The 18235-nt window shown below is 54.0% G+C and overlaps 1 protein-coding gene and 1 long non-coding RNA gene across 2 annotated transcripts; one reads left to right on the plus strand and one right to left on the minus strand.

Moving 5' to 3' along the window:
• Nucleotides 1–239: 239 nt before the first annotated feature.
• Nucleotides 240–13112, minus strand: UBXN11 (UBX domain protein 11). The gene is made up of 13 exons (XM_075173873.1): nt 13028–13112; nt 11148–11237; nt 10739–10839; nt 9921–9975; nt 8809–8885; nt 8193–8307; nt 6595–6812; nt 6175–6252; nt 4618–4738; nt 3286–3389; nt 2996–3063; nt 2074–2220; nt 240–1211 (listed from the first exon to the last, which is right to left on the minus strand). Exons 1-13 carry the CDS (start codon nt 13110–13112, stop codon nt 1046–1048), a joined length of 1425 nt encoding a protein of 474 aa, XP_075029974.1. The 3' UTR covers nt 240–1045.
• A 1437-nt stretch (nt 13113–14549) lies between these two features.
• On the plus strand, nt 14550–16735 carry LOC142093021 (uncharacterized). The gene is made up of 2 exons (XR_012677274.1): nt 14550–14652; nt 16308–16735. It is a non-coding gene; the product is annotated as an uncharacterized LOC142093021 (long non-coding RNA).
• Nucleotides 16736–18235: the final 1500 nt, after the last annotated feature.

Below are 18235 nucleotides of genomic sequence, written 5' to 3' on the forward strand. Positions count from 1 at the left end.
CAACTTAAATAAATGGTGTCCTTGGGAGCCTTTAGTGAGGGCTGGGTGGCAGTGTGTGCAGGGCCTCTGCTAAAAGGGAGCCTGCCAGAAGACGCTGCCTCGCGTGAGTGGGAGTGTTGTCAGCTGGGAGTCAAGTGGGAGCTTGTCACAGCCGAAATGGGAAGAATGTGCTGGGGAAAGGGGCCTGCAAAGAGCAGCCCCAGCCCACGGGAGAGGGAGGAAGGTGCTTTGCTCAGGGTTCAGCAGAGAAGCAGCGAAGGGACTGTGCTCTTCTCCAGTGACACGGTGTCCTGTTGCAGCATCCAGCTCCTGGCTGCAGCAGGCTGCCGAGGGAGGGAGGGAGGCTGGTGGCTCGGGGCCGCTGCAGGCGGGCTCGGCGTGGCTGCGAGCCTGGGCCCCGCTGGAGCTGGGGGCTGTCCAAGGGAAGGAGTTGTTCACGTACAGGAAACCCAGTAGCAGGATCCCCTGGCTGAGATGAGTCTGGCTCAGTCCCAGCATTGCAATCGCTCAAGGCCTCTTGGTTTAGCTTCACCAAGGACCGTATAACTGAGCCTGTTTCTCTCGTGGTGTAAGTGCAGTTGAAATCTCTGGGGAGCAGCTGTGTGCGGAAAGCAAATTGACCCTGTTTGTCTCTCCTGCTGCTATAGGGAATCCCTGAGCCCAGCTAAGCAACTGCCCAGTACCAGTGTAAAGCTGGGGGCCTTCCCTGGGCGGGGATCAGCCTGGGTAACCTTCAGCAGAGATGAGAAACCAGGCCTCGGGTCTGAGCTGATAGAAATGCCCCTGCGTTAGGAGCCCACCTGCCTTGGGGAAAAGCATCCACCCGCGAGGCAGCAGGACTGGGCCTGGCACCCTCTGTGGAAGGGAGAGGCCAAACCGCCGCCTCTGAGCTCTTCTCTCCATCCCAGGTAACGGCGCAATGAAATTAAATCTGGAAAGACGCCCTTATCCTCTCTTCCCAGCCAGGGGAGGTTATAACACAGCTAACGGTGCAAGGCAGCTCCTTCTTGCAGAGCTTGGGGCGAGCAGCTCTCGCTAGGAGCTGTTAAGCTGTTTGCAGCCCTGTCCCCTCTTGTTGGGAGGGGTCTCTTCTCCGCAGCAGCAAGGAGGCATTGGGGATCAGGCCACATTCCTGCAGACTTCTGGAGTTGTCCGTGTACACCCTCTGGGGAAAGGTACTGATGATCTCATATGAGCCAGAGTCTCCACCCCTAGGAAAGAACAGCACAATCTTTCCTACTCACAGGATCCCCCAAGGTTTTGCTGAGATGCTCTGGCTGATCCAGCTGCGGTTATGTAAGAGCAGAGGGAGAAACTGTTTCATAAGCACAAGCTGAGCAGAAAAAAGGGCTTCCCGCCCAAACTGCGAGCAGCCAGGCACAGAGCGGCCATTCCAGGCCGGGCAGCTGCAGTGGGGAAGGAGGGTCTTGCGTCCCAACAGCAGTGAGCTCCTCATGGGCTCAGACCGAGGCCAGAGCTACAGCCTACAGCAGAGTGGGAAGAGGGGAGAGCAAAGGGTCCCCTCAGCCGTCTGGAACTGTCCCCAAAGGGATGAGTGAGCCCTTGGGCAGTATTAAATGTGTTGGGATATAGAGCCGGCTGAGCAAAGGGTGGTGTTTGTGCAGCAGCGGATCCATCAGCCAAGCTGAAGGCTGCAGCTCAGCGACCGGGCTGCACCAACTCCTTGGGAACGGTGGCAATAGTCAGGCGAGTGCTGCTGAGCCGCTGGAAGGAGGCAAAGGCAGTGATGGACCTGGGTCAGACGGCGATTTTGAGAGGATGAGAGAGGCTTATCTCTGCTGCTGCGTCACCTTTTGGTAAAGGTGGGTATGAAACGCTCTGAGCTACGCGTGACCCTGGCAGTGCTGCCCAGAGAGCATCTCTGGTGGTGGAGCGAAAGCAGCACAGGGTGCCCAGCAGCTCCTGGGGCCGGGACTGTAACCCTCAGCCCTGCTCAGCTCCGGCTGGTGTTTGAAGCACAGCTCCAGGGCCTTGAGCAGCAGCTGAGAACCCTTCCCTGGGGCTTGACGGAGCTGGGTGGGGAGCGAGGAGGGGAGGAAGCCGTAGACCGACCTGGCGTGGGCGAGGTGTTGGCGCAGGTCCCCTATGGTCTCCGTGAACAGCATCTTTACAATGTACGTCTGCTCCCCGCTCTCAGATTTGATGCGGAGAGTGCAGACAGCAGGGGCAGAAGCTTCAGCCTCTTCAGTTCTCTTCACCCTGGAGGTTAGAAAACCTCGTCAGCCGAGGAGCGAGGGCTCTGCTGGCGGCAGAGGCCGTGCTCTACTCAACCGGCAGAGCCTCTGGGCTGCCAGGGTGATCCAAATGGGGGAGAGGTGTTTCACGTTTGGGAATGTCCTTGAGGTGAACGAGGCCCCATCTGACGGCGGGTGAGCAGATCGACCCACAGACCAAACTGCTGCTTTGCTTTCACTGCTTAAAGGTCCCTTGGAAAAAGGGTTGCTGACCTTTTTTAGCTTTTTCATTTTAGATCAGGGCTGTCTGGTAAGTACTTTGCCCTACTTTTTTGATTAAAAATAATCTGCTTGGGGTTTTTTCATTAGCTATTTGGGTCTTGACTTGCCAGAAGACTATGAGTGGAAAAGTGCTGTTAGTGTGACCTCCCACTCGGGCATCAGTTTCCTGGAGGAATTCTCCCATTTAGCATGACCACAAACAGCTTCTTAGATGGTTTCAAACTCTTAGGCCTTGGCTTGTTGTCGGGAAAAATATTCCACAACAACAAGGAAGTAATATTTTGAACAACAGAAGCTTTAGTTAGAGATGTAAAAGATGGCAGGTTCACCATGAACAACTTGGTGGTCTTACTAAAAGACCAAAGTTGGCCTTTTTTTCTAATTCTTTCTAAGGTATAAGATAAAAGGGGCAAGTCCATTTACTTCCTCAACTGAAATCCCTGAAGTAAACCCTCAATGATGAAATAGGAGGAAGATGAGAGCCTGACAGGGCAGGGATGGAGGGGCCGTGCCTGTACCTCTCCAGGGCAGACAGCCTGGGTGTCTCCACCAGGATCTCTTTGCCGCTCCGCACCCCTCCAGAGCCCTGAAACCAAACCAGGTGAGCGTCACCACTGCCTGCTCTGCACAGAGAGCAACCAGTGCCAGGAAAGCCCAGGAGCCACGTGTGCTCTGGTGGAGCCTCTCTGGGAGGAGGTTATGCAGAGCTGAGAGGCCTGAGGAGGGGGTGCCGGTGCTGTGCAGGGCGCTGAGCCCAGGGAATTGCTGCCGGCCTCATCCTGTGGGTGTCTGGGGGGTCCACTCATACCTGCCGTGCTGCTCTGGTTGAGCCTCGGGCACTGACCACTCCTCCTCCTTGTTTCAGGGGCTTGGAAAGCTTGTTGAGAAACTGCTCCAAGGAGACCTTGGGACCTGCCAGAGCAGAGGGGAGACGTGTTCATGTGTGACCTTTTTGGCAAACGATTTCCCCCCAGAACAGGCTGATTTGGTGAAATGAGGGAGCAGCCGACAGGGAGAGCTCTAACCTCCCCAGCTAGGCTGAGACTGGCTCTCGGTCTCCCCCGTTGAAGCTTGTCCCACTTCCTGGCCCACTAAATGTTTGATTGTCAACATCAACAGCGAGCAACTGTGCAGCCTGTTCAGCACACAGCTGGGACGCACAACAGGTGAAAACCTGGTTAGCCCTGCTGTGAACAGGAAAAACTGAAATTATGACAATTTTTACAGACTTAGAAAATTTTTCATCTTGTGAGGATGTATTTGTAGGTGTCCATTCCTTTTTCTGTGGTGTCACAGGGCAATTATTTTTTTTTTTACTTCTTGGGTAAAAGAAACATTTAGCACAGCTTCTGTTTGTGAATGAATCATAGAATCATTTAGGTTGGAAAAGACCTTTAAGATCATCAAGTCCAACCGAACGGCCTGGAGATGAATGAGCAAGAAGTACAGTTTTATATAAATAGGAAGATGTTGCTGATGGGCAATGCACGTGTTCGGGTTATTTAGTTATGCATGCACAAACCCACTATTTTCTGTCTATACGACTGACTGCGTTTGACTTTCCAACCCTGACAGATATTGCTTACGCAGACTGCTAGAATCTAGAAGCACAATGAGGAATCTGTGGCCTCACCTCGTGTTCCGTATTCTCTTATGAAAGTCTGAAGAGGGATCAGCCCGTATTTGGTACAGTTAAGATCGGTCTGGCTTGAAGATGTCCACCTTTATGGAATGAACTTGTAGGAGAACCAAAGGTTGTTTGCACACTACTCCCCCCAGAGCTGCATGGTTTCCTTGGCATCCTTTGATGCTGATAAGGGTGAAGCTAGAAGGAGCTTGGCCTTTCAGAAAGGCGCAGGACAGATATGTTTTTGGAAACCCACTGATCTTCTGGTCTTTTATGGCTTGTCATGTCTCATCCTTTAGGAGGATTTAATGATGAGAGGACACTGTGTGCTGCCTGGCTCCCAGCTTCTGAAGCAACCCTGGGGCTACAAGTGTAGGGCTTTGACCCAGCGGTGTTGCTTTCTTCTCTGAGACCCTACACATTCACCTCCTGCTAGCTGGACTTCCCCAGTAAGGTTTTGATTCTCCTCTTCAGGAGTTAGCTGCATTTTTGAGGCAGGTTTAAGAAATTTACCTGGGATCTCAGTGGTTTCCTGCACCTCACTTGATTTGGAATGGCCAACCACTTGGCCGTGGCCAGGAAAACTCCCTGGAAGGTCTCTCTCCTGAAATACCACGTCCCTTCTGTCAGTGACCTGTTGAATTAAGGCCGACTGCTATAAGTTATCTGACTGTTGCACGAGGTTGTTCTCACGGCATCAGAGCACAATAAACCACAGCAACAATAACCAAGAGCTGTAAACCCCAATAAAACCAAGGTGAGGCCACCAAGAAGCTGCTCCAGCTGTCCAAACTCGATGAAATGCATTTTCAGCTCCTACAGGCTCTCTAACAAAGCAAATCCTGGCAGATCCCTGAAGTCCCTGGGGTGGCCCACCCGGACCGCAGGGTAGGTGTTCATCCATCTCAACAGGCACTGAGCAGCTGCTCCTTTCCACGAGTTGTATGAAATGTGTTTGGACCTGACCTTTCCTCCGTGTCTGCTTCCACACTTGAAAACGCTCTCCGGGTGGAAAGGGATGTGAAAGCAGCAGGTTGGGGGTGGAGAGGGATTTGGCAGTAAGAAGCTGCAGTAGGGACTGCCGGGTGGCTCTAAGGAACCAGGGAAGGCAGCGTGCTACCCCGAGGCCCCCAGCAGTGGGGAAAGCTCTATAAACAGGGGCAGTCTTTTATGATCCTCTTACACTGGCAGTCCGTATCACAGGTGGGTGAGCTCTGTGTCTGTATTTACCCCAGATTACTGAACTGTCCTGTGGCTTCCAGACGTGGCCAGCTCTGCATGGATTATAGGGAACCACAGCCCCAAGAGCCTTGCACAATCCTTCTTCTTCCGTCTAACTTCCTAACTGCCACACCTACCAGCTCGCTCTGGCTGTACTGACCTCACACTTGCCTGTGCAGTTGTGCCCTGCTTTCTTCGTGGCAGTGGGTAGGTGCACCCCTCTGGTTGTGCCTGCTTACGTTTCGGATGCACTTGAAGACCTAGATTAGGGTCCTCTGAGGCTGTCTGCCTGCTTTCTGCCTGAAAATGTGGCCTTGGCTTTTTGCCATTTTTGAGAAATCAAAAAGTGGGGCCCAAAAGAACCTCAGGTGGCCAAATCCATTTAAATTGTGGCAAAATAAATTCTCCTGACATTCTCCTTGAGAGATACTTGTTCAATCTGTTTTTAAAAGCTTTTCCAGGGGAACTATTTGAGAACTTTTTTTCTCCTTTTTTGTTACACAGCTCTTCAGCTGCCGCGTGTACTACTTCTCTTCTACAAAGCCTGCTGTGCTCTTAGAAGTCTTGTTCCAAGCCCAGATTCACCGAGGCAGAGAAACCATTCAGTCCTAACGCCGAAATGCTCACTTACTTCCTGTAACGGCTCTAGCAGGTGTGCTCCAGCCACGCTTTCCCCGAGACACACATGCACAGAATTCAGCTGCACGTATGCTGTGTTCAGAAACCTCAAACTTCATTTGCTGGGGGGAGCATCCAGCAGACTGGTGAAAGAAACCTGCACAATTTTCTTGGGAAGCAAGAGAGCAATTTCTTCTAAAAAGCTGATGAATAGGGTTTTGCACTGCTTACCTGCAAAGGGATGCCGTCTGGGTAGTGCATCTGTAACTCTGAAGGGAAATAGCCATCCATAATGTCCTGCAGGCATTGCTGAAACAAAATGAGAGCTCATGGTCATACCTCAGACTTTCTATTGATCTCATGTCTGATATATTCCTTCTGGGCTGCTCCTATTTGTGTGGTTATTGCCATGCAGAAAAGTCTGCATAAAAGACCCAGAATCTTCATCTCTAAAAATTACTGCACAAAGACATTCTAGTCTTTAAAAGGCACCATGGGAACACAGGTGAGAAGCTGGAGGTCTCGGTAGCTGCTCCTTTTTAGGACCGAGATGAGCTCACAAGCCCTATTGCTATACATTCCTTGTCCTGAGGCTTCATGGATGATAGCAGGATGGCTCTAAGTCTAATTCCTCTACACAGGTTTCCATACCTGTGCGGATGGGTCCTCGTAGGGCCGAAAGGGTCCGTTGAACATGACGATCCCGTTTTGATACAGCGTAAGAGGGAGGGGTTCTGGCTGCCTCAGCCGAGCACCCCCAGGCGTGTGCTCTATTTGAGAAATGCCTTCTCCAGCCAGCACATTCAAATCCTTCACGTTTTCCAAGATTAAATCAAAATCAATCCGGTGTTTGGAAACAACTGCTTCACCTGTGGCAGAGGGATCAGAGTTACAGGGGGAAGGGGATGCCAGCTAAGCAGCTTTTACTTCTGTGTGAATTTGAGGTTCATTTGCGTCCTAACGTTTTTGGGCTGTCTGTGCTGCCTCTCCAAGCTTCGCCTTTTGCACTTTTGCGGTGCAGCGCTGCCAGGTTTACATGGGTGTGTGCAAAACCACAAGGGCAGGGCAGCAGGGAAACAGCCCTCTTGCTTCAAGGTAATATAGCTCCAGAGCCAGCTACAGACGCAGCCAGCTCTTCAGAGACCACGCGCAGCTCCTTGTCTTTGGTTGTAATTTCAGAAGTGTTGTGTTGTCCCTTAACGTGGTGCTGTAAAATGCACAGAGTGAGGAACTTAAGTGGTTGGATTAAGTAAATTGGATAAATGGATCAGGGCAGACTCACCGAAGAAATGCGAGTGTAAACACAGCCGGCTGCCCGCTCCTTGCCACCAGCAGATTGCGCTCTCCTGCTGCGGCACTGCTGAGGATGTTTATCTGGGTGCTTGAGCAGGGTGGTAGGTGAAGCAGTAAAAGAGTTGTGATGGGACAGAGGAATGAAATCAGAAGAGGAAATGAAAGAAGAGGTGTAGGTAGAGGTAAAGCCTGGTATTTTCTGTTCTGCTTTTTTACGATTTGATAAAGGGGAAATATCCCTTAAAAAAGGTGAGCGAGCTGAAAACAATGAAAATTATTTCTCCTACTTCCCCCGTCTTCTCCCCTCCTGCATCTAAGGGAGGGAAGGGTTAGTTAGCTGATATTTGCGTGGTGGTTAGGAAGCGGCATTGGCTGTACAGCCCAAGTATTATTCCTTTTTTCTCTGTTACCAGTTCCTAAGAAATCATTGCCAAATATGCTTGGACCCCATACAGCACAATCAGGTCTCAATTAAACCACTCACGTGGTGGTTGGGAGGAAAGGCAAACAATACTCTCTGATGGAGCCAGACAATATGGGTAAGTTACTATATACACAAAGCGTCTGATTCCGTTTTCCACCCATTTTACGTCAATGTTATTAGAGCAGTCAAGCTTCAAACGTTTAGGGTATGTGAACTCTTCCGGAAGCAGCTGCTGCGAGGGTATCCTTCCAAATGGCTGAGCCATCGGGTTCTCTCCTCTTCCCCTAGATGGGGCTTACAAAATATAGGTGTATAAAATACCAACATTTTGCCTGGCTTAGCTCCTGTTAAATTGCACCATGTCTCTGTCCCTGAAATGGACTGATGTGAAGACCTAAGCACAGGATCACAAATTCTGAAGACCCAAATTCTGAGTCTTTGATGCTGATCTACTCTGGGGAGTACCATACCTTCTCTAAGCATGCAGCAGGATCTAGGATAGCTGTTTCAGCAAAGAGTGCTGGTGCTTTACCTGGCTTCCAGAGGCTCCTTGCTGGCAGCTCTTCTTCATCCTTGAGCGATTCTAAATCTTCCAGCTGTTCACATCTCTCTCCAACCCAAATCAGACCATAGTCATTTAGAAACCGCTGTAAGAGGGGAGTACAAGTCAGCGTTGCAGACCAGACCTTCAGAAAACTAGAAATGGAAGCCTGAGAGTGGTCAGCTGTGACCGTGAGGAGCAGAAGGGGAGGTGAAAGAGAAGGTTTGTCTTGGGGCTCTTTGGCCCTGGCAGACAGACAAACTCAATGGCAGGGTAGTAGTAGCAGCTCTACTAGTAGTAGGCAAAAGGAAGAATGAAAGTATCTGTAGTGACACAGTACTCTCCCAAGACTGTACTAGCTGCCAAGTATTTCTGCAGTCCTAGAAATCAAAATGAAGAGGCTTGCAGGAGGCACAAATGTTTGTGTATTGAAAAAACTCCTACTGCCCTGTAGTTCACATCCAACCTGTTCTTTCTTTTCAGAGGGGTGAGGTGAAGAATTGTGATCATCAAAGTGGCAGCTTGAAAAAGACCAAGCAGCCTGGGACTGCAGCGATCTCAAACCAAAGGTGCAGATGGCTTAGGGCAAGTGAAGCAGGTGTCTCACCTCCATCTCCCAGACCTGGGTCTGCAGCTGAAGGCACCTAATTTCCAGTTCCTCTGCTGTGGCTGAGTCAGGAGCATCTGAAAGGGAAGACTTGTTTTTTCTATGTACAGCCTTAAAGAAGAGCTATAGATAACCCGTGCCCCAGCAGTACCTGTCCATAAGTGAACTCAAGCCCATACGACACAGGAGCTGAATATGAGCCCTGCTTGCTGGTCCCTGACAATTCCACCTGCAGCACTTTGATAAAGATGCTGACAGACTAAAAGATAGTTGTGAATGATGCTGGTGAAGTTTTATGCTGCGGGAAGCTGATGTGAGCAGCGCTGTTCGCAATTATACAATGAGAATTGCTTGGCTTACTCAGTCTTAAGGGACCTATTAAAAAAATGAGCAGGTGTCCACTAAAGCTGGATCCAGAAACCTAGGCTGAATGGCTAGAACAATGCACGATGAGGTACAAAACATGTGTTTGTGGTTTGACAGGCATATTCTTGTTCTTTGCTCAGGAAATGGAGAACTTACCACAGCTTTGTGCTAACAAGGTAGTTCAGCCATTGTAGGAAACGTGTCTGGGCTCAGCTGGAGAGCTGCTGGATTCCAAGGAACTGAACGGAGGGGAAGACCTTCAGTGACTCACTCAAAGCTGGGTTCAATTTAGAGTTAGGCTGCCTTATGAGACAAGTGAGCCTGGACCTGTAATACTGTTTGAGACTCCAAGTCGATTTTTGTTTCACTTAGCTGTCAGTAGCCCTGTTTTTCCAGTCTGTTTGAACTCTGCGGCATTTACTGTTCTTTTTTTCTGACCGTCCTCAGGTCTCTGTGGTTGGTCTATGTTCATGGAAACTTAGTAACCCGCAGAAAATAGGTCAGGAAATAGTGTTTTGCTCTGCACCAGAAAAGCCGAGTAACAGATGCAAGCATGAAGTGCGGATCTGCTTTGGCAAACGGTACCACGTGTGTGTAACTGATACCACTCACCGAAGAGGCTCTTGGGCTTTTAAGGCAAGGATGGCTCAGAGAGGAGGTCTCCAAGCCTGCTCTGTTGCAGTACCAGGAGCTCTGCAGCTCTCCCACATGTAGGAGCAAGATGCCAAGGGTAGAACAATTTTTACCTTCTCCTTTCTCAAGAGTCTTCATCTTCTCTTCAAGTTCAGCAATCATCCTATCCTTCAGGACCAGAACAAATAACGACCTTGTTTAGTTCCTTGGCCTTCAGGACCTTGAGGCACAGTTTGCATAATTAGTCCTGGCTGGGTGAGTCAGTGGTGCATGTACTCTCACTCCACTCAGAGACAGGCAAAATAAGGGTCAAAAAGGCTGTATCACCCCACAAATACCTTAATTAGACTCAAATGAGGGGTAGAATATAAATGCACTGCTCCAAGAATAGGTGAGAGACGTGCTGACCTATCTCCCCCTCCTCCATCTGCACAAGAGCTGTAGGCAGACGCACGGACTCGTGCCCCTGTGCTTCCTGCCCAGGCACAGCTCATGCTCCGACCTGCAGTAAGTGGCTGATGTAGAAAGGAAACCACCATCTCTGCAGCCACCTCTTTAAAAAAACAAAGGGTATTTATTCTAAACTGCAGTAATGCAAAGAGGTCTGCTCCAGGATGACTCCGCTGTATGAGCAGCTGTTGTTTCAGAAAGCAAAAGGAAGAAAAGAAAGGTCTGAAGCCAAACAGCTAATGATATCAGTGAAAGTGTCTGAGAGTCTTTACTTTAAGAAGTCACAGCAGGGACTGTCCACTCTCCCACCCCAGGGACTGATACAATTGCTCTGTTGCTTTGCTTGTTTGTGTAATTAACAGAGCAGGCTACAGATTAATTTGTTTTAGCCCAAACTAGGTCTGAGCAGGTGTAATGCTAATGTGGCTTCAACCGTCAAAGCAGGGCACAGAAAAGGTTCAGTATGGGGCAGGATTTTTACCTTCAGTTGGATTTCTTGTGCTTGTTTCTCTATTTTTTGTTCCAACAAAGTGATTTTTTGCATCATGGAGGACACGAGCTCCGTGTCAGTGCGAGCTGCACCTGAAAGCACAAATACGTGTTACCTCTCTAAAATGGCGATCCGTATTGGAGGCTCATCTGCGCCAGAGGGGACCCCACAGAAGAATTCCTGTTCTGCCACAGCAGGTAGGACAAGGGTATCTTTTTGGGTACTGGGTAGAAATCCCTTGGCTCCCGACTGGTAGGGAGATGGCTGTGTGACCGACGGCACGCTGTGTACGCGAGAGGGGGACCACAGGAATTAGCCCTGGCCTGGGGTACTGAGTCCACCAGACTGTCACTGAGAAACTGTGATGACCCAGAATCCCCTGATCGTTGAGGGACTTTACCCTGCATATTCTTTTTCAGTGTTGCCCCCCTTGAGCAGGAGGAGAAACTGCCTTGCGCTGGATTCTTTGTCCTAGGAGACAGGCTGTCATCTTCCGAGAAGAGGCACGAAGAGCATGAAAGAAAGAAAACAGATCAGCGTTTTGGATACAACTTCTCCAAAAGCAGGTAAAGAAATACTGGGGTTATGCTGAGGGAAAGAGAGGGCAGGAGAAAGCAGGGTGGCCCAGTCTGTTCGATCCCATAAGCACTCTCAGACTAAGGAGTGTATGTGGGCACTCGTTACGAGCCGGGACCCAAGGGAAAGTACAATCTCAGCAGCTGGGAAGAGCGAACACAAAATGGGGCTTGCAGAAAGAGACCATGACTCTAGTACAGAGCAACCTGTGCTGCGCAGCGGGGCAGGAAGTGGCAATATTGAGCTATTTTAACAAAAAGCACAACACTCTGGGATTAACAGAAGCAGCAAACTTCACTGGAAATGGAAAGGGAGTTTTTGCTCTAAGATCTAGTAGGAAGGATGTGACCTAAAATGGAACTGTAAAAATAGATGAGGCTTGCTGAGGATGTGGAAACCTTTTGTTACTTACCTGATTTTGGACAGATTTTGATTAGGAGAGAGAGAGCTACAATCATTGCAAAACATGTATTTGGTAAGAAAGCCTTACCAGTGGAGGCAATGAACTTGGACAGCTCTGCCCTTTTAGTAAAAATAAGAGGGGATAATATGTAAAATAAAGCATAGGTTTGTTAACTTTGGGAGGATTTGCTTGATAGGCAAATCTTTTAAAATGTAATTGAAAAGGCTGTCCAGAAAAGCCCAAACTGTACATTTTTCTCATCAGCCCATCTTCCCAGTCTATACATCCTTGCTTTCTGGGCAGAGTGGGTGTTCATACACCCACAGCTTGTAGTAACAGTTAAAATCCTTGAGTTGCAATCTGTGGGAGCTGCCTGAGAGCAGAGGGGGTGAAACTCGGGTGAGTGAGGTGCAGCAGTGCCCGCTGCGTACTGGCAGGGGCAGTGAAAGAGCCGACACTTGTGATGCCGTTGCAGCTGCAGAAAGCAACTCTTCTCTGCTTGAAACTGAGGAAATGCAAGCGCGATACGAACCTGTGCGAGACGTGTCTGACCAATATCCCTGGTACCTGCTGGGGAGCGATGCCGGCCAGGAGGCAGCAGATAAGAAATTTGGGAAGTTTTATTCAAGCTGGTGTTGTTGCTGAGCCTGTCACCGTCATGTGCAGCCCTGTGGGTCCCCAGAAGGCCAGTAGCGATCAGCTTTTTCAGGGATCGTTGGCAAAAAGGGGCTTAAAATAACGGGGATAATCGGGTACCGCCCGGGGGTGCCTGTATGTGTGGGCCCTGGGGGGGGCCCGACGTGGGTGGCAGCTCTGGGGGCACCCCGGCGTGTGGCGGGGGAGAGCACCGTGTGTTGGGGGGACGCTCACGGTGTGTGGGGGCTCCCAAACCACGGGGGGGGGGCCCCCGCTCCCCCGCACTGGCGCAGCACTCACCCCGCACTCAGCCCGCCACCGCCATCTTGTTTACAGGCGGTTGCCACGGCGACGCAGGGCCGCTGCGATTGGCTCAGCCCTGGTCACGTGGAGGGCGAGGCAGCCCGAGGACTACACATCCCAGCATGCACCGCTCCGACGCCCCCCCGGGGATGCGGGCACCCCGGCTATGGCGGGAGGGTGCCGGGGGGACCCCGGCTGGGGGCCGGGCCCGGGGCGCTGCGAGGGCCCCTACGGGATCCACCGTCGATCCTGCTGCTCTCCTGGTGCCACCGGGCCCCAGCGCGGCCCTACCGGCCTGCGCTGTGGGTGATCCGGCCCGTGGCGGGGCCTTCCCGGCCTTCGCTGCCGGCTGCTCCCCGAACCCGCGTCTGGAGGAGGGATAAGCCGGGGGAAGCCCCCTTCGTTTGTCGCTTGAGGAGGGAGGCCCGGGTAGCCGACACGCTCCATTCTGCACAGCTATCAGCCAGGCCGAACCGCTCCCTGCCTGTGCTCTGCCCTGCCCAGCTGCCCGCAAAATGGTGCTTTTTCGACCTCAGTTCACTTCAAACATTTCCCGGTGCTGGGGCAGGACCTGGTGCAGGAGCACGACGGGCTCCACGCTTCCTTTCCTCAGCCACCCTCTGCACGCCCTTAGCTTCAGCTGGTAGACACCGTCTATGGCACAGCCTGACCCGAGGCATCACGCAGGGTACAGCTGCTCCTGATTTCCTCACCTGCTTCTTCAGTCTCTGTTTTCTAGCAATGCTTTCCCTCACCCGAGCGCTACCACACGCTCGTTTTGCCTTGCTGATGCCCTGAACCCCACCCAGCGCGTGCCACCATCCAGAGAGCCTTCCCTGCGTGTCCCCCGCTGCTGCCGTGCTGCTCCACTCTCCAGAGAGCTCGGCCTCGCCAGCCAGAGAGGAGCAGAACGGGCTGATTTTTAGCACCTTTTATGGGATGTCGGCTGTCCCCAAGAGACTTTCATTTTGACATTTCTATGAAGTGCAAAAATTAACTAAATTTGGTGAAGCTTTGTCTTCAGTTCCGGGCAGAGGCTGGCAGCGGGCTCGCTGCGCTGTGATGCGCTTCACCAACACAGAACCAGACAACAGCTGTATGTGCTTGATGCTTTACTTATTTCAAACCGTCTTAAAAGAACCACATCCCTTTTGTTTCCTGCTGCTGCAGTTGAGTGGGTGAGGGGGCTCAGAGATCGGCTGTGAGGAGTCGGATGTCGGGGGGCTGGAAGGAAGCATTTCCCTGATCCGTTACCTGGATCAGACTACCCCAGGCTTGTAACTGAAACTCAGAGGGACGCAGCTTGGACCCAGCTTCTGCCCCGAGTTGCAGGGACGGAGGTTTGTTACATGGTACAACGCAGAGCCCTTGTTGAAACGTTGGCCGCGATTTGCAAACCCTCCCAGTGAACCAGGAGGGAGTTTTAACCCATAACCATTTCATGGGCGTGGGGCACAGGTCACAGAGCCCCTGCAGCAAAGCCGAGCTCAGCCTGGGGGGTTTCATGCTGCAGGCGGTATTTTGTGATGTGGGAAAAGGCAGGGCGAGGGGCTGGAGACGGTGGCTAGGACGTCCCGCTCGCAGCTGGCTGTGCGGCCATGACGGGGAACAGGGGGAGCAGGAGCTGCTGTGGTACTGGGCGATGTAGATTGATGGCTCCGGAGAAGTGCGGCCGAAAGGGCTGTTCGGTGATGTCTCCGGTGTTGGAGATGCAGTCTCTTGCACTTTCTCCCTCCCATCATCAGCAGCGGATGTGACTTCCCCAAAACACCCTGGGTTCAAACAGCCCTTTGGGGCGGTGGGGCCGGTGCAGGGAAGGAAGGTGTGGTTGGTGAGACAGGGCCACCGCTGCGCTTAAAGCCTCCGACCGCAATCGCTGCGAGCAGATGAGGAAGCGTCACGGCGCACTGTGAGCCAAGCCCCGACCATGCAGCCCCTCCAGCGCGCCCACCTGCTCCTCCTGCTCGCCCTGCTTGTCCTCTGCATGGTAAGAGGAACCCCACGGCGCGGGGCCCCGTGAAGACCGGGGGGTCCAGCCAGCTCTGTCCCATGGGTGTGACGGCAGTCGGGGGTCTGTAGGGTTCAACCGGTGGGAGAATTTCTGCTGAACTTCAGCTCGAAACCTGAGCATTTGACTTTCTATTTGACTTTAACCCTGGCTGTCTTACCAGAAGCTTTGCACTGTGGTCTCTAAGGTCTAAATACTTCCATGCATTGCTTTTTTTAAAGTATTTTTTTACTTAAGAGCATCATGCATATCTGTAACCTTCGCACTTAGCTCTCCACCCCGTCTTGCAGCTTCTCCTTTGCACGTGGGCCCCAGCCCTGTCCCCAGCCTGTGGGGACACTGAGGATGGCTGTGGGGATGCTGAGCACGGCTGCAGGGACACTTGGGACGCCGGGCATGACCGTGGGGCTGTGGGGACGCTGGGTGGGTGCACAGCTCTGTGGTTTCTTCTCGCCTCTCCCCGCTGGAGGGTTTTTCCTTCCTGCCGAGGGGCCCCAGGGCGGCTCGGTTCGAGTGCCGCGCTGGTGGGTGTCGGCGTCCTCCTTGGTGGGGACCCATGTGTGGGAGGGATGAACGCGCCGGCACTTTCAGGGAGGGTGATGCTATTCGGAGCGGCTCTCGGGATGATTTTTTTTTCTATAGCGTGTTGGTAACAGGGCCCAGATTTGTCTGTGGTTGTTTTGCTCACAAACTCCCTGCATCTGCAACCTGCTGCTGGCTCCACGGGGTGCACTTATGTTTCGGGAGTCCCGCTCTGTAGCTGGGCAAACCAGCCAAAAACCCTCATAGCTCAAGAGTGCCTGTGAGGGGGCAGAGCTGTGCGTTGGGGCCCCATCCCTGGCCCTGTCCTGCCTTCGGAGGGACCCAAGGAGCAGCGTGAACCAGCATGGGGGCTGCTTCACAGAAGGAAATGGTGTCCCTTTTCCAGCAGACCAGAGCAGCGCTTGTCGCTGCGGTCCCCGTTCACAGGCACAGCCGCTTACACCAGGAGTCCCAGGAAAGGACCAAAACCCCAGCGACAGTGGTCCTGCACAGCCAGGGCAGGAGGGATTCATGCAAACACCTTAATTTGGAAGGTGCTGATCTTTAAAGACGAAGGAAACTGCCCTGCAATCACCATCCCGGCTGTGTTACATTTCACACACTGACTGCAACGTCCCTGCTTGCAACAGCCCGGGGGTCGGGGGTCCCTCTTCCTCCCCCCCCCACTTCCAGCACGGCTGTTTCCCAGCTCTGCTTCTGCACCCCACATCCTCCATCCCAGGGCCCATGGGCTGCCACATCCCCAGCCGCTTCCTCACAGCGGTCTGAGGGGCAGAGACCCCCCTGGCTTCTCCTTCCCCCCCCCAGTTTCTAAAAGCCCCTGGCTAGAAACAGGGCAACGATGTGAGGAAGAGCTCGCTTCGCTCCCTGCGTTGGGAAAACCCAAAAAGCCAACGGTGATTTCTCTGTGTGGCGTGAAGGAGAACCTGCTGGGGGAGAGGAGGCCGTGTATCCCCCCTGGGAAGGGACAGCGTGGGCACGGGAGTGTCCCCCCAGGGCAGCCAGGCGAGGGCTTTCATGGGGGGTTCCACCCCACGCTGCTGTCTGCTCCGGTTTGGAGCCATGCCTGACTCTCTCGTTTTCTTTTCCAGCCCCTTGGCCAGGCAGACGTGTCCTTGAGCACTACTCCCTCCACTTCAAGCAACCCTGTAAGCAACCTGAGCCCCCCCTGCGGCAGCCCACCCCTCCTCTCCCTCGCCCTGGGGCTGGCTGCGGCTTTCTTCCTCCGGCTGCGCTGACCCGCAGGGGGTCACAGTGCACCTCACCCTTCCCGGCCCCCCCCTCCCAAGAAGACACCCCCAGGATGGCATCCCCTGCACCGGCACCTCCTTGGACCCTCGCAGCACGGAGGACCAGCCAGCACGACGCCATCGCTCCCGTCCCTGCCTCCCGCTGCTCCGTGCTCCCGCCGCCTTCTGGCCTCGAAATCCCGAAGCTGCCCCGGCTCGAAGCAAGGCTCTGGGGCCGGCTCGGGAGCGGGCCTGCTGTGAGGCTCTGAGAAATAAAGCGCTGGTGTAGAGGCCTCTGGCTCGTCTCCGCTCTGGGCAGGTTCGGTAACGGGGCTGAGAGGCTGGCGCCGGACCCCAGCACCGGGCGTTTACCCGGGGCCTTGAACCCTCGCTGCTGGAGGGGCTGGGTGGAGCCAGACCTGAGCCCCGCGGGTGTGGCCTTGTTCCACCCAGGCCTTTCCCCGGCCCCGCTGGGGCTCTGTAGGGCTCACAGGCCCCGGCGGCCCCGGGGCCGCTCCCGAGGCCCGCTACCGTGCGTAGGCTCGGGGCCGGGCCCGGGGCCCAGTGCCGACACGCGTACACAGCGCCCCCCGCTGGCCGGGCGGCCCCCCTGCAGCACCGCCTTCAGCCGCACGGTGAGTCCTGGCCAATCCCACGATAGGGACTTGTGCTCCCCACCAATCCGACGCTGCCAAACTCCCCGCTATTAGCCAATCCCGGCCTGGCGGGGGCTATATAAAGGGCGGTGAGGGGAGGAGGTTTTTCCTGTCAGGCGGGGCCGTGGCGGGGGTCGGGCGTCGCGTCCCGGGGTCTCCGCTACGCGGGCGCTGAGAGGATTTCCTCACTCGTCAGCGTCCCTACCTGCCCAGTCGGGCTGAGCTTGTGCGTTTCGACCTCCCTCAGCGGCTTCCAGGCACCTCAGCGGTGCCATAGGCCCAGCCCAGACTGTACCGGGTGGCAGTGTCCTCCCTGTGTGTCTCCTGGGCCCTCACCCCCCACCCTCTGGTGGTCTCCTCCTCCTTCCCACCAGCATTTCTTCATGGGATGGGGATGGGATTGTGCTGCTTACCCTGGCACTCCGTGTGCCTGCAGGCTCTGCAGGGCTGGCATTGCCCTCTGCGAGCAGCCCTGCCTGTTGCTCTGCCTGTCACCGCTGCCTGCAGGCAGCGGTTTGGGCTCTGGCCAGCGGGAGCCTGCCTGCCCGCTGGCCTGGCAGAGGAGCACATCGGAGCTGGGCGTCCCTATGCAGCACGCTCCGCTCTCCTGTCCTGTGGTTACGTGTCCTGCCCAAACAGGTCTTGGGGCAACTGGGGACACGTTTCAGCATAAAGATGGACATTTGATGACGGCTCTTGCCGAAAGCCAGAGCAGTTGCTGGCCAGCTGCAGATGGCTGATGTAAGGACCTTTGCACACCTGAGTCTGCGGAGGAAAGCTCCCGGGGAGGCACTGCGCTGTCTGTCGCTGCCAGAACAGCCCGGTTTCGCTGCGGGGTTGATAAGTGATGGCTGTAGTGACTCTCCCCAAACTGGGCTCAACCTGCTCAGCAAACCGGGCCCTTGCCGGCAGCCGTCTCCTCTCCCCAGCAGGGAGGACAGAAGCGCTTGATGTCTCCGCGTGTGGATTTCTCACCCCACGTCCCTTCTGGTTCTGAGTCACGTCCTTGGGGAGCTCCTGCCCTCACCCAGATGGAGAAGGCTTCTGTCCCAGTGACCTTGAAGACGAGTGACCTGAGCCGTGATGCAGCTCAGCAGCGTGGACACTGACCGCTGCTGAAGCAGAGCTAACTCT

The sequence above is a fragment of the Calonectris borealis genome, chromosome 25 (assembly GCF_964195595.1).
Source record: "Calonectris borealis chromosome 25, bCalBor7.hap1.2, whole genome shotgun sequence".
In the NCBI taxonomy this organism is placed as follows: domain Eukaryota; kingdom Metazoa; phylum Chordata; class Aves; order Procellariiformes; family Procellariidae; genus Calonectris; species Calonectris borealis.